Here is a 16589-nt window from a genome sequence, read left to right as displayed (position 1 = left end):
GCTAAGGTGAATTATTGTTACAAGAGTTTACCTATTTTAACAGATTTCACATCCAGATTATTTCTTAAGATCACACTGGCACTGAAAGCAGAAAGAACGAGTTCAACAAAGGGAATGGAAGCTCACATTCTTTACATTTTTCCAAAAAGATTTTTCTAGGAATGTCACATATTCCAAGTACTCATTAACAGTGCAAATTGTTTAGGGGGCTTACCTTGTATTTGCAAAACTTACCATGTCTTTTGAGTTCCAAGAACAATACAAACCGTAAATTTATAAACTTTTTATTAAAATATACTTTTTCATAAATTATTTACAAGAAAATTTTCTCAATCCTTTGAAACAACAGAGAATGTTACAAAAAAAATTTAACAAAGAACAACAGCATTTTAAATATATTTCCTGAAATGAACAACTTAATATGCCTTAGAAAAGATATAGGATACTTAATTACCTCATATTTAACAGAAGATTCTTTATAGAAATGGGTTATAATCTTTACCACTGAGACACCAAATCTGTTCCTAATCAAGAAAGTCAATCAAATAAACCAGCTCCCGTTGCCTTTCTCCATCAGAAACCCATCCATTTAACTTAGCATTTCTCTCTATATACAATAGCAGCCTCTGCTGGAGAAAGAAAAGTATGCTTCTGTTACAAAGTTTTAGCTCAAATCTATTCTGAACTATAAGAACTGATGCCTTTCATTTCCTGCATAACCAGCAAACGAAATTAAAATACTTTTCAAGGCCTCAAAGATATACGGGCCTTATCAAGTATATCCTTCCTGATTTTTGGATAAGTTGGATGTGCTTCAAGAACCTGCAAAAACAAAAACAAAAACAAAAACCAGAACAAAAGCATAAGAACTTGTAATTGATTACTGAGAACTGGAGAGCTATAAAACTTACTGGAAATGAGCATTACAGTTGAGATTTCATTGTATTAATATTACAAATATAAACAACATTTCTTAAAGGTGACATCTGAAATGTGACATAACTCATAGTAAACAGTAATCAGATGACAAAAATAGAATACAAATACATGTGAGAAATACAACAAATATAATTACTTCCTTAATAATCAGTTGCAAAAAACAAGTATGCATCAATGATTTTGAATATTTAGAAAACTAGTCATATGATACTTGAAAGAACCCTTACAGAGAGTTATTTTTCACCAGGAGCACACATCAGATTTACCTGGAGGGATTTTGGAAACATACAAATTTCCAGGTCTACGGAGTCTAGGAGTTGGGAGAGAGATATTTTTAAAAGAATTCCACAAATGATTCTAATGTATAACATTACATTAATGCAAAACCTTAACCTTAATGTGAAATACTGCCCCACAGAGAGCTTCAGTAATCAATAGCAATCACCGAAGCCAAGTATTCACTATAATGATGCTGATACAGCAATCTGGGATAGGAGACATTACATAATTCTCTTCTTAGGAGCTTTTCTTGGAGCTCCTAACAATAGTCAATATAATGCCTTATTTGGAACAATGGGGCAATGCCTTATATATCAATGAGACAACGTATATATAAAGAAACTACAAATTCTAGAAGTGCAACTTAAATATTTGTCACTTTAGTAAGGGATCATGTAGTTAGGGATCTTACAGAAATGTAATCAAATGACTTCTAAATAACAGAAATACTTCTTATCTCTAATTTATAAACCTGAATTCTCTACCAGCCAGACTTGGACATATTCACAAGAACTTCATTCAGAACAGCGGCCTGGAGAATCAGTAGTTTCATTTCACATGCTTCTCCTCTACCTTCTGTCTTTAACGTGACAGAAACATTTTATTACAGGAACCCCAATTAAAAACACGTTTGATTTAAGTAGACTTTGTCATTTTCTAAACTGGAAAGGTGGTAATCTCCTCTAGATGTATTCGATGAGTCGTTTAACCAAAACACAACATCCTCTACCTCTGTTCATGTATATCTTGAGATGAACTAAAAGTAGGACATTCAGCAGCTGAAAAATTTAAAGAAATCTAATCTGCAGTGTTACCTGGTGACACACGTCAATGGCATCCACATATCTTTTTGCTTTTAAGTAATTAAATGCCAATTTGTATCCTGTTAAGACAAAAAAAAACCCATAATGATCAGTACTATGTACAGAGTGCACTGCTAGCACTACCTTTGTTGTTGCCTCCTTTGTTTGCTTACTCACTGGAGAAGCCTAAACGAAGGCTGGTGAACACACTAGGAGAGGGAAATGAGGGGCTGATGGAAGGTGGAGCCACATGAAGGTAGAACAGGTACAAAGGAAAATGGAGCCGGAAAAAGGACTGCAGTGAATATCCTGGTGGGTGAGAAGACTGCCATCCTGCGAGAGTAGCTTCTGTAACTTACTAACACTGCCCCATTTATTTCCGATTATAGTACAGACTCATCGCTGGACAGTGAAGGATACCACAGCTATCCATTTATACAGCATGGATTTATTTAGCTTTTAACATGTGAGGCACACTGTTCCTGCAGGCAGGGGGTTTACACTCTATTAGGAAATAAAGGAGGTTATTTAAATAATTACATGAGTAAATTACCACTTTCAAAAGTGAGATAAATGGTATGCAAGAAAGACAGGGGCCAAGACACTTCGAAAAAGAAATGTGGATGGGGAGGGGACGGGTATCAGGCAATGCTTGCAATCTGAAGGATGAGGCTTGGACTGGGCCAAGGCAACGGATGCAGGAACACTTTTAGGCAGAGGAAACTGCTCAGATAAAAGGCAGTGGTGGGAGCCACAGGAATTGGAAAGACCCAGAGTACAACATGACAGGGCTGAGCAGTTAGGAGAGCCGGCCAGAAGAGGGGAGAGCAGTCGTCAGACATCCCACATCAACCATTCGTAACAATTATCACAAGTACTATACTGAAATGTCATGTTTCAAACACTGACATTTAAAATAAGGTTTTAAGACATTCTTAAAGGATTGCTGTTTTTCTATAAGAACGCCATGAGAGTTAGCCAACAGTAGGAGATAAGAAATTAACAGTGGCATTGTACTCCACAAATGCGAAATGATATATCACTATGTAAAATAATATGTATTTCATAAATTCAGCACTTCACTTTACCTCTTACAAATATAAATTAGGGAAATTTGAATGCTGCTCTTGGGCCCTAATAAAAGTACCAAAGCATTTTTTTTTTTTTAAATTTCAAACAAGTATTTGAAAAGAATTACCGGCTAATGTAATCATAGGTAGTAAAATGAAATAAAGAGGAATTATCTAAAGTTCATAATATTTGATATAAATACACACAAACATACATGCCAATAAAACTGTCAAAGATGAAAACAGTAAGTTTCAAAGAGTTAAACTTGGTATCATAACAAAGGAATTGTAAAACTGGCTAAAAATAAAGTTGGTGACATTTAAAAAGGAAAACAATTTAAGATGTTATGTCACGCCAATCATACTTTACACAGAAACTAGAGCCAAAAAACCTGGATTTTGGTTTTGGTTTCTGGCTTCCTGACTAGCCTGGAGACCTCAGCAAGTCAGGTGAGCTGTCAATTTCAAGTTTCTTCATCGGACCCCCAATCCAACTCTTACTGCGATTTTAAGATCTAATGAGATACTTGTGAAATGCTTTTAAAAGTTTTAGAGTGCCACACATATATTAGCAATTTAGTCAATACTAAATTGGAAGCACAAAGTTTTAATGTTGGAAGAAACCTGATAGATCATCTTGTCCAAAAAATCTGAGAGAGGAAATAAAGGGCCAGAAATGGTAAAGAAAATATACACTGCAGCCACATTACACCTGTCAAGTTTATAAAAATTCAACACTATGTAATCAGGAGAGAAAGATAGCAGAGGAGGGGAGAAGAGAGAGGAGCATGAAACCTGTGAACAATCTAATGGGTGTCACGTGTCCCAAGAATGGGTGCAGAGAGGCAGACGTGGAGGTGTTTTCTTCCTGGCTCTCCGTTCCTGGTGCTTCTCACAATGACAGTAACTCAAGCCTGAATCTTACGGAAAGAACATGACCATGATTTGAAGGGTTTCCTGACAACTGAAAAAGTGAAATGCACTGTTAACTTGGCCAGGCAACTGCAGATGTTAGATGCAATGACCACCTTAAGGAAGAAGCTAAAGAATACACTGACAGCCTCAGAGAAAACTTACCAATGAGAATTTGGGGAAATTGACACAACCATCTATAAAATACACAGATGGCACAATGGAAGAACTAATGAGCTAGAATCTCTGTATTTGTTGGGAAGTCTTCCAGGAATAGATTGTTTAAGTAATTTAACTTCTAAATGTATATATACCTTCTATGGAATGAAGTGTCAAAATTGCATATATTTTAAAGGCATTTAAGGAATTTTCATTTTACAAGCTGACCTGATTCTATAGGATACATGATACTTGAGAAGGAAAACTACCATCAACAAATGGTACTGTATTAGTTCCTGTGCCCTATACAAGTCTAGTAAAATCACAGACTCCAGAAAATATACAGCGGGGGAAGTCCTGAGCTAACAGTAGTTAATGTAAACATGACCTAGTCGATTGCAAATTAAATCTGAGTCCACACCATGACGTGGCTGCTAAAGACGGATGATACCTTAAGGCTGAGTTAACAACTACTAAAATGCCTAATAAAAAAAAGCTTGATTATACGTATAATTAGATCTTAAATTATACTTAAGAACTTGTTCATTTCTGGCACAAACAGGTCAGGAGGGGCAGAGACCAGTAGAACAGCCTTTTCCAAACTCATTTGGCCATGAAATCTAATCTCCTCATACTCAACTCTCTTTTCCACTTTTTCTTCTTTGTAAAGAAATAACTATTAATATCTCACCAAGTATTCCAAAGCACAGATTGGGAAGCACTATTTTAGAGTTTCCAGCAACAAGGAGGGTGAAAGATTTGGAAGCAAGTCTCAGGAAGAATGGGCGAGTAACCGAGATAGTTTGAGAAATGCGTTCAAAGAAACAGGACAGAAAGCTGAATTAGAGTGCCACACGTGTAGGAAGGGAGGACTCTGTGGGTTGCTGCAGAGAGGAGACCTGGCCAGTTTCAATGCAGCATATTTCAGCTCAGTACAAAGAAAGGGAAAATATAGGGATGGGCTCCCTCACAATGTGGGGGGAGGCTAGTCACTCAGCATATTCCAGGTGCTGCCTATCTGGTAGGAATGTTGGAGACCACATTCCTTGAGTCTATCACTGGAACAAATTGATGTTTCTAGGTGCTCAGGGGAAAAAAATGTCCATGGTCATACTATCGTGGGAAACATGTCCCATCTGTGATATCTATCACAATATACATTAGTGTATAAAGGCATAGAGAAGTCCTGCAGCAAAGAAACCTGTGGACCTTGATTTAATTAAATGTCTTCCTAACTGACCTGACATGGGAACACTTTTCCCCCTGCAGCATTACCATTTGGAAATGGCAGAAGGTTAAGGGAGAGAAAGGGGCAGAATTAGATTAGATGCCCTTTAAGGTGACTGAGGACCAGTTGAATCTCAGGAAATTACACTTAATAACTATTAAGTTAATAATCTATTACGAATAGAAAATTTATTTTTCAGAAGGGCTGATAAGGAAGTTGGCTCTTAATGTTTATTTTATTCTTAAAAAGGGAGTTGAAGGAAATTGGAGGGGGAGATGAACCATGAGAGACTATGGACTCTGAAAAACAATCTGAGGGTTTTGAAGGGGTGGGGGGTGGGAAGCCAGGTGAGCCTGGTGGTGGGTATTCTGGAGGGTACGTATTGCATGGAGCACTGGGTGTGGTGCATAAATAATGAAATCGGGTACACTGAAAAGAAATTTAAAAAATTAAAAATTAAAAAAAAATAAATCAGATGCATTTAAATGAAGATTTACAAATAGAACCCAAGTTTCCAGTGAAAACCTCGTATCTAGTTTGTTAAACTCACCGACTGCTGGATTTGTCTGATTGCCATGTTTCCACGCCATCTCATAGTTTAAGGCAGCATCTGTATATGCTTGCTCCTTTTCCATAATGTACCCCATATATTCATAAGCTTTGCAGCAAGACTGAAGGAAAATGGAAGATGTATCAATAGATTAAAACTGATTTTACGGGGTGCTTAAGGACTGTAGAGGCCGACCACATTAACTCATTTAATTGGCACATAAAACAATGTTTTTCTTTTTTTTTTTAATTAACATATAATGTATTATTTGTTTCAGGGTACAGGTCTGTGATTTATCAGTCTTAACACAATTCACAGTGCTCACCATAGTACATACCCTCCCCAGTGTCCATCACCTTGGTTATGCAATCAAACCATCTATGGGACTTAATACAAGATTCTGATCAAGCCCAAGTCCCACTGCCCCCTGAGTCAGGATTTTTAAGGGAGAGCAAGGGAATGTGTATTTTATACATATACATATACAGTTTTTATTATAAATAATTTCAAGTTAAAATTAACAGTATAATGAACACCAGGAATCTGTATCTTCAACAATTAAATCATGACTAATACTGTTTTAACCTCTACCCCCCATACTTGTCCTTCTGTATTAGCGAATAAAAAATCCTCAGATACCGTAGCATCTCATTCATCAATATTTTAGGATGCTTCTTTAAATATAAGGATTTCCTTTAAACAGAACCACAGTTTATCATACCTAAAATGTAACAACTCCATGGTATTACTAAATATCCAGTCATTACTCAAATTTCAAATGGTCTCAGTATAATTTTGTTTTGTTTTTAGTTTGTTAGGATGATGAGCCCAGCAAGGCCCTCATGTTGTGACTGGCTGAAATGTCTTTCAACTTTATTTGATTTAGAGGTTTCCCTTCCATCTCTCTCTCTCTCTCTGTCTTTGCAGTTTAATGTGGCAAACAAGAATTTTTATTCTCGAGTTTGTCACAGCCCAGATTCGGTTGCGTGCATCCTCGTGGTGCTTATGTGATGTATTCATATGTCACCGATATCTGGAAGTTGTAATTAGATCTAGAGGTTTAAATTTGATTTCGATCTTTGGGGAGAGAGGTGAAAGGACTGCATAGGGCAGCGCCCTGCCGGGCCACACTGGAGTCTGAGGCAAAAGGAAAAATGTACAACTCTGTATGCACGTTTCTGTGATTTCTTTTAATTGCTAATTTTTTCCCCAAACATTTTTACAAATCAAATTGAAAAATGGCAATACTGACACTCACATTTTGGGTATTTCTTTATAACCAAACAAAATTTGTTATTTTATTTTCCTGGCTTTAATGGGAGTAAATATGTCAATAATATTTTCATTAAAATCATAACCCACTGAAAAATACATAAAAACATGGATATGGAGGCATACGTTTTCCCTTTTGTTTCAGGCTTCAATACCGCTCAGCACAGCACTGTCAGATGCTATTTAGGTTAACATTTGATATTTTGGTTTAAAAAATATTGCATTATTTATCATAATAATCTTTTGTTGTAACTTATAATAATCTACAATAATCTTGATAAAATGATTATTTATCTATAGTGGACTGGATGTTTAAAAAATTCATATACTGAAACCTTCAGCTCCAGTGTGATGGTACTAGGAGAAGGGATCTTTGTGAGAAAACTAGGTCACAAGGATGGAGCTCTCATGAGAGGGACTGGTGTCCTTATAAAAGAGGCCCCACAAAATTAGCAAGACAGGAAACGTGTGTCGGAGAGGATGTGGAGAAAGGGGAACCCTCTTACACTGTTGGTGGGAATGCAAGTTGGTGGAGCCATTTTGGAGAACAGCATGAAGATTCTTTAAGAAATTAAAAATAGAGCTTCCCTGTGACCCTGCAATTGCACTACTGGGTATTTACCCCAAAGATACAGATGTAGTGAAAAGAAGGGCCATCTGTACCCCAATGTTTACAGCAGCAATGGCCACGGTCGCCGAACTGTGGAAAGAACCAAGATGCCCTTCAAAGGAAGAATGGATAAGGAAGATGTGGTCCATATGCACTATGGAGTAGTGCATATGGGGTGAGTAGAAGTAGAGCTTCCATTAGAAAGGATGAATACCCAACTTTTGTATCAACATGGATGGGACTGGAAGAGATTATGCTGAGTGAAATAAGTCAAGCAGAGAGAGTCAATTATCATATGGTTTCACTTATTTGTGGAGCATAACAAATAACATGGAGGACATAGAGAGATGGAGAAGAGAAGGGAGTTGAGGGAAATTGGAAGGGGAGATGAACCATGAGGGACTATGGACTCTGAAAAACAATCTGAGGGTTTTGAAGGGGTGGGGGGGTGGAAGGTTGGGGGGAGCCAGGTGGTGGGTATTATGGAGGGCACGTACTGCATGGAGCACTGGGTGTGGTGCATAAACAATGAATTCTGTTACACTGAAAAGAAATTAAAAAAAAAAAAATTCGATGAATGCTAACAGATTAAAAAAAAAAGAGGCCCCAGCCAGTTCTTTCGCCCTCTCCTTCCACCATGTGAGGATAGAACAAAAAGCTGGTGGTCTGCAACCTGGAAGAGAGCCCTCACCAGAACTGAACCAGGCTGCACACTGATCTCAGACCTCCAGCCTTAGAACTGGGAGGAATCCATTTCTGCTGTTTATAAGGCACCCGGTTTAGAGGACATTGTTTTAGTAGCACCAGCTGCCAAAGATCATTCCTGACACTTAAAGTGCCCTTTTAAATTCTGGACCCGAAGTGAGGGTTTGAGTTGCGTTCTTCCCCCAGTGGGCACATAATATTAAGATCTCTTTTTTTGATGTTATATCCATACACTAATTTATCAGGGATGGAAAACAGTGATAGTCTATCACTCTCTCTTCATTTATTAGCTGGAAAACATCTATTATGAGAAATGTCTTCTTTTATGCTGTACTGTTACCCAGTAGTATAGTTTACACAGAAAAGGCAAGGTAAGTGCTTAATGCCCTCCCTTTATTTGCTGGCTTTAGAAATGACAGTTCACCAGCACATTTCAGTGGTGAACAATTAGGTTTTTGATTTTTTTTTCTTTTTTGGACCTCTGTAAACTTGTGGATTTAAACTTATTCTGTGCGTTTCAATCCACTGCAGTTACTATTCTTACTGATAGTTAACGTGTTCCAACTTGGGCTAGTGTGAGTGTCTTCAAGTTGGCTCCTGAGTCCTTGACGTGACTCTAATCATCTCCGATAGCTTCCTTGCCATCTGGTATGACAAGATGGTCTGGTATCATCTTGTACATTTCTATCCCAGATCTGGATGATCTCCATCTTTTAATTATACAATTCAAGGTTTCTAAGCTCTAGTTCCTGAATCTCATGCTTCCAATATTGACATATCTGATCAGCCAAACTGGCGCCTCTCAAGTAGCCATCGTGTTCAACCGTGCAATATACGCTGTCAGTGTTCTGGCAAACTGAAATTCTGTCTGCACGGAAACCTTAATTCCCACGTAATCTCGCTCAACCCTAGAGTAGGCATGTAAGGGTCAGCCGTCTGGCAGCTTACATTTTCCTTTTTCCTTTTTTTTATGGAAGTATAGTTGACCCATAATGTTACATTAATTTTAGGTGTACAACAGAGTGATTTAACAAGTCTATACCTTGTGTTATGCTCATCACAAATGTAGCTCCCATCTGTCACCACACAATGCTCTTACAGTATCACATATTCCCAACGCTGTACCTTTCGTCCCCAAGACTTACCCCGTAACTAGAAGTCTGTATCTCCCATTTCTCTTCACCCATTTTGCCCATCCTACTCCTGAGCCCTCTGGCAACCATTAGTTTGTTCTTTGAATTTATGAGTCTGGTTCTTTTTTTTTTTTTTTTTTCTCATTTGTTTAGATTCCACAGGTAAGTGGAATCATATGGTGTCTTTCTCTGTCTGACTTATTTCACTTAGCTTAATAGCCTCTAGGTCCATCCATGCATGGTGTCACAAATGGCAAGGACTCATTCTGTTTTATGGCTGAATAATATGTCATTGTATATATATGGGCCATATCTTCTTTACTCATTCATCTATCGGTGTACACTTGGGTCACTTCTTTTTTTTTTCTGAAGATTTATTAATTGAGAGCATGGGAGAGATGGGCGTGGGGAGAGAACATGAGTAGCGGAGGGACAGAGGGTCTGGGGGCGGGGGGAAATAAAGAGAAGCAGACTCCCTGCTAAACATGGAGCCTGACATGGGGCTTGATCTCATGACCCTAAGATCATGACCTGAGCCAAAATCAAGAGTTGGATGCTTAGCTGACTCAGTCACCCAGGTGCCCTTCATTTGGGTTGCTTCTATATCTCAGCTATTGTAAATAATGCTCCAATAAACATGGGAATGCATATGTCTTTTTGAATTAGTACTTCCATTTTCTTTGGGTAAATACCCAGTAGTGGAATTATTGGATCACATGGTATTTCTACTTTTAATTTTGGGGGAATGTCCATACTGTTTTCCATAGTTACTGCTTCAATACACATTCCCACAAACAGTGCACAAGAGTTTCCTTATCTCTACATACTTGCCAACACTTGTTATTTTCGATTCTAGCCATTGTGACAAGTATAAAGTAATATTCATTGTGGTTTTGATTTGCATTTCCCTGATGGTTAGTAATGTTGAGCATCATGTCTACTGACCACCTGTAGGTCTTCCTTAGAAAAATGTCTATTCAAGTCCTCTGCCCATTTTTGAATTGGATTATATGTGGGGGTTTTTTGGTGTTGAGTTGTACAATTTCTCTGTACCTTTGGATAGTAATCTCTTATCAAATATATCATTGAAAATATCTTCTCCCACGTATAAGTTGCCTTTTTGTTTTGTTGATGGTTTCCTTCTCTGTGCATGAGCTTTTTATTCTGGTGTAATCCCAAAAGTTTATTTTTGTTTTGTTTTCCTTGCATGATGTTTAGATTTTTCAAAACCTATTCATAAGGGATGCTTGGGTGTCTCAGTTGGTTAAGCAGCTGCCTTCGGCTCAGGTCATGATCCCAGCATCCTGGGATCGAATCCCACATCAGGCTCCTTGCTCCGCAGGGAGCCTGCTTCTCCCTCTGCCACTCTGTCTGCCTATGCTCACTCTCTCTCTGACAAATAAATAAATAAAATCTTTAAAAAAAAAAAAAACCTATTCATAAGAATCTGTTTTTCAAGGACAATTTAACTTAAAATTAGATGTATCAACTATAAATTGATAAATGGCTTGATATTTTGTGGTTTTTAAAATCCCTAAGAAAGTAACTTAATAGGATTAGATGATCATAACTCTTTAAAAAACAAAAGATCCGCTTTGTAACTTAATTTGCTGAGAATAAAACAGATTTACTATGATTAAAATTTTGAAGTAATTGCTATGAATCTGTAAAGGTAAATATCCTCAAGTTTCTAAGTTGAGAACAAGTATTTCTCAACAATACTAACAAATTCTTAACTTAAAAAATGATGCCCTAAGACCTTTTTTTGTGACTAAACACCAAAATGCACTGTTACTAAAAGGCCTTGGATTTCTACAGACTTGAAGATTTTCAATTCCATACCTAAAGATAAGGACTTTTTAATAAACAAATTAAATGCCAAAAAGACTTTTACCCACAAAATATATTATGCATAGTGGATTCTCATAATGTGAAAACAACATGCAGCTGCAGTAAATTCATCTAGAGTATTTCTTAATAGGAGGGACAGACGTCCGCAATTAACGTTCTTCTGCAATTTTCATTAGATCTGGGATGAGCTGGATAATCACAGGCAAATGCTTGACATTCCATAAACACTTTCTGTAAGTGGGGCATACCACAGCTGAAACTTGAAAAGACATAAATCTCTCTCTTTATTTTCAAGAGCAAATGGCTTCTTTCTTCTTTTAATGTTTATTTCCTGATTGTGGTAAGAATAAACAATTAATTTTCAAAAAATACACAAGAACTCTTAGAAATGGACCATCATTTGGTCTCCCCTTTAACGACCCATTACGTCGAAGGTCAACAGTTATTTTTCACTCTGCAGTCACCTACCCTATTATGACGCAGGCACCGTTTGAGCAGCTCTTCTGCCATGTCGTATTTTGCTGATTGAATATAAATATCAGCAAGCAGCAGCCAACTCTTCTCAAAGTCCTCAGCATCAATAGGATTCCAGTTCATTTTCGCAATCCGCTTCAGCTGGTTTCTGGCTCGTGGCGTCTGTTTCAAGATCATATAAGCTGTTGCCATTCCCAGAAGTGCTGGAATATGATCCTTCTGTAAGAACACAAAACTTCAGACCCCTGATCCACAAACAAAGATGTCCTGTTTAAAAGGAAACACGGCAAGCAGCAAGGGCTCCACAATATGAACGTTGGTCTGTGGACTCTATATCTGGCTCCGCACAGATAACTGTGGTATGGTCATACGTTAATACACCAAGCAACCTCAAACTACCATGAAGAAACTTGGTCAGGCACCACGTGGCCAAGATAATCCAATAAATACGTAGATGCCATAACCACACGATTCAGACAATTAGGGCGACTTGATCTTTAATGGGACTGACTAGCTATTTAATGGTTTTATATAGAAACAAAAAAACCCAAAACTCTATTTCAATATAATCCTAACTGAACATTTGTGTTTCAGATTCAGCATTTTGGCTCCTTAGTTCTTTTACTTTAAAACAAGAATGACATTGATATACCTGCTAATGATATTCCTTACCTACATGAACTTCTGTTGACTTATCTATACTGACTTCTTATCAATACTGACTTCTATTGCTCCTTTTCCCTTTCTTCTTGTATTATTCAAAAGCCTTTTCACCCAGTAAAGTCAGACCAATGAAATGTTATAAACAAGGCATGCAATTAATCACTTTGAAATTATATGAAATAAACTCATGCCTTAAAATACTCTTTTAGACTTAGAGTCTGCAGTTTCTTGATAGTGTCTGTAAAACACAATGTTCTTTTAGAGAGAGTTCAATGTCAGAAAATGACACTCTGTGAAACCAACAAACTAATAAGAATTGGTATAAAATGGAAGCTATTGGTGATCTATCCAGGAAACCAACTTACCTGAGCAATATGTGTATATCCCTGACAAAGCGAGGGTGGTTTTTTACATTTCAGCAGAGGGATTATGATGTTTTTATAAGGAGGAAGGTTTCAGGTTAAGATACAAATAAAGGATGAGCAACTGTGATATAGAAATTATAATACCGAGACTATAGTAAAGGTACACTGTGAGATAGCAAGTTTGGGTAACCAGTAAGAAACATTGCAAAAGGAGAACAGAGTGATTTGTTCATTGTCCAACACTGACCGTGGCTGGAAGTGAGAAATAGCCCTAGAACTGAGGAGGACAATTCCTTAGAGCTTGAAGATAATAATTTTTCAGAGGATAAAACTTCTTTGGTTGTAATTCTATGCCTACCAACAAACTTCCAAGACGTAATCTGTTCTCCTAATTAAGGAATGGTAAAAAAAGTTTGAGTGACAAATCCAGCCAACTGGTAGTAGGTTTTGGAGACATGAGGGATAGATCATCAATTATTGAGCACACCCGACCCTTGCCTCCTCTTGTAGAAAGGAAAGAATTTGCTCTGAATTTGTTGGCCAGGTCCGAGGACATTCTAAGCCAAGAGGGGTCCTGTAAAAATGTCCAGATCTAGTGACATGCTAAAAATATCCCATACTATACATTTTAAAATAAGCTCTCTGATTTTAAATCACACACATTGAGTTTGATTAGAATTAATTAGTTCCTTACAGCTTGATCACTAGTGAATGAACTCAAGAATAGTTTCAAAAGTATAAACCTGAGTTTCAAGCCCTGCATTAGACCCACATGTCTTTTTGGTGCAGACATCCTAAGGTGTTCAGCTGGCTTTTTTCTGTCTTTCTCAGTCACTCTGAGCTGCAACAAGTTTAGACCACTGAGGACAATACAGCCATGTTATACAACGCATCCTTCTGGTTCAAGGTGACAGGATGAAAGCAGGTGGAAACACTTTGCATGGGTTTAACGAATCTTGTACTGCTTCCTCCCCTGACTTCCTGTCATGTAACTCTTTTCAGTCTGAAACTCACATAGTGTCATGAATATACAGGATGCTTCCCTGCCTCCTTGCCTTTGTTCATATTTTCCCTGCCTCCAGAATGTATCTTCTCTGCCTCTGCCTATGAAAAGGCAATTTATTGTGGTTCTTCTTAAATCAAACTTCTCCACAAAAAGGTCTTCCCCACTCTCCTAATATTAGAGCTTGATGAAAATAATTTTCATTATTTTATTTCCTATAGCACTTTTACTCTCAACTTTAGAACAGAATGTAATAGATTTGGGTTTGTACGCAGTCAGTATGCTTTGCTTCATCTTCCCTGGACTGTGATAAACTTGACAGAAGAGACTATCTTGGTTTATCTTCGCAATTCCCACTGTCCTTAGCATCCACTGGCTGCTTAATGAATATTCATTATATTTAATACACTCAGCTTATGAGTTAAAAGGGAAAAAATGCAAGATAAAACTCACTGTTCCTGAAACTTCAGTTCATGCATCAGTCTTTGGCTGGTGCGGTCAGTAGACAGACTTGAGGATAGCATATTACTAATCACATATGTACGAATGGTAAAAATAATGCAGTCTCACCAACACAAAAAAATGGTATTTCTAGGAAACAGCTGCAATGTTACTCGGGGCTTTTGGTATTCTCTCAAACCTCGCACTTTAAACTCTCTCTCCTACTTCGGTCTCAGTTTGTCAGCCACTGTCATCCTTGTGGCCCCATGAGAACATTACTTCACGGCAACAGAAAGCCCCGCTCTGGGATGTCGCTGCTGCAGGACCTACCCTGCTGTTTAGTTCCAAGGTGGCTTAGAGAGGTCAGAAAACGCCATCCAGGATACCTGTTCCCAAATGGCAACAGGAGCTGCAGGTTCCCCAAAGCTTTCCCGGGTCCTAGGAGGCAGCAGGAAGGGGCCCTGCAGGGAGTTTTTGGTAGCTTAATGCTACCTCTGTGACCACTGAACCACAAGGAAACACAGCAAAGTTCTGCATACCCTCTGAGAGACACACACTGAGTTTTCGGTGGTGTACAACACTGCTGAGTGGAAGAACATGAAATCCAGAGAGTACGCTTAGAACTAGCTATCGCCCACTGCTGACGGAGTGCGCATCTAGAGTCCTTAATACCAAGCAACTGAAGAAATACAGCATCTTGTGAGGGAAGGAAACAGAGTGCCCAGAGAGTGAGAAGGTGGATCTGAGTGAGCTGGAAAGAGAAGAAAGCCTTTCCTCTAATTGTTATTATTGTTTTTATTACTACTATTACTGCAGGGGGTTATTTCAGTGTTGCTAAAAAACACCACCATTATTCCCATGCCTGAATTATAAGCTGTCAGTACTGATTCCATGTAGCCTTAGAGCTGGAAACATTTCAAGTTTGCCTAAGTGAAAAGGTGAGCTATCAAGGCACCCAGGTGTTTATTTTTACTTAGTCACTTAAGGGAAACAACACAGAAATTCTCCAGACAATAAGGCCATTCCTTTGAGAACTAATTTATGCCCCTTGAAGAATTGCCTTTCTCTAGAATTTACCATTCTAATAGAAAAAACATATCAACAACATATCAAAATAGTAACAACACAGTATCTTCTAGAAATGAAGGTACATTATGTGGAATTATGCCAAGCTATAGGGGCAATTTTTACTTGTAATTCAGCCATTCTTCAGAAAATACATAGCTAACCGAAATACATAATACTATACTGTCAAGGAAAGAGAATATAAAGCTGAAAAACGAAATACTGACCTCAGATGTTGCTATTTCAGTGAAGGTATTCAAGGCTTGCTCAACGTTAGACTTCTGTTTGGTAGCGACCAGGCAATAGTTTTGCATGATGCGAAGCTGGACGTGACCCTGAATGGTCTGAGGTTTTAGTTCTTTTAGGAGTTTTTCTGCTGTTCTCACTGCTAACTGCACAGACTCTTGCTTCTCAGTTGAATTACTGTATATAATTAAAAATAAATCTCCTATGTCTATTACTCATGAAATAAAACTCCCTGAGATTAGAATGAGCCCTAGGGCACACTAGTTTTTTTTCTGTCACTAATCTGAAGTAATCCTTTTGCAGAATGTCACTCATTCTCTTCTGATACAAAGTGAACCACAGTTATAATGCATTACATCGAAACAAAATGAGTATACCTTTAATAAAGCACTATTAAACATTTATCCACTTTAGACTGAAGAAAAAAATTAGACAGTATCTACACAGATAAGTGCGTTCATTTCTGCTAATATGAAATGAGAATTTAGGATAAGTAGAATCATATAATTATCAAGTGGTAGATCTACTCAGAAAATGGAAGGAAAGAAAGGAGGGAGTAAAAAGTGACTGAGCTTGCTGAAGCACCTACTATGGGCCAAGCAGTGCAGTATTTTTAGCTCCCTATTCAATTCCCAGAAAAGCAGCTACGCATCTGGGGCGCCTGGGTGGCTCAGGCGGTTAGCTTAGGCATCTGCCTTCAGCTCAGGTCTTGATCCCACTGAGATCCTCCACTCCTTGCGCAGCAGGGAGCCTGCTTCTCCCTCTACCCCTTCCCCCACCCTGCTTGTGCTTGTGTTCTCTCAAATAAATTGCATCTTAAA

General features: G+C 38.0%; 1 protein-coding gene across 1 annotated transcript in view; it reads right to left on the bottom strand.

Moving 5' to 3' along the window:
* Positions 1–268: 268 nt before the first annotated feature.
* TTC21B (tetratricopeptide repeat domain 21B) overlaps positions 269–16589 on the bottom strand; it is a 77108-nt gene continuing 60787 nt past the window's right edge. Inside the window, exons 25-29 of the mRNA XM_080797956.1 lie at positions 15750–15945; positions 11980–12204; positions 5941–6061; positions 2034–2101; positions 269–822 (exon numbers count right to left, since the gene is read on the bottom strand). Of these exons, the coding sequence (XP_080654082.1) occupies positions 745–822; positions 2034–2101; positions 5941–6061; positions 11980–12204; positions 15750–15945 (688 nt within the window). The 3' untranslated portion in view covers positions 269–744. The remainder of the gene's footprint in view (positions 823–2033; positions 2102–5940; positions 6062–11979; positions 12205–15749; positions 15946–16589) is intronic.

The sequence above is a fragment of the Martes martes genome (assembly GCF_963455335.1).
Source record: "Martes martes genome assembly, chromosome: 3".
Lineage (NCBI taxonomy): Eukaryota > Metazoa > Chordata > Mammalia > Carnivora > Mustelidae > Martes > Martes martes.
The sequence above is the reverse complement of the archived record's forward strand: the minus strand, read 5'-3'. Positions and strand labels throughout refer to the sequence as shown.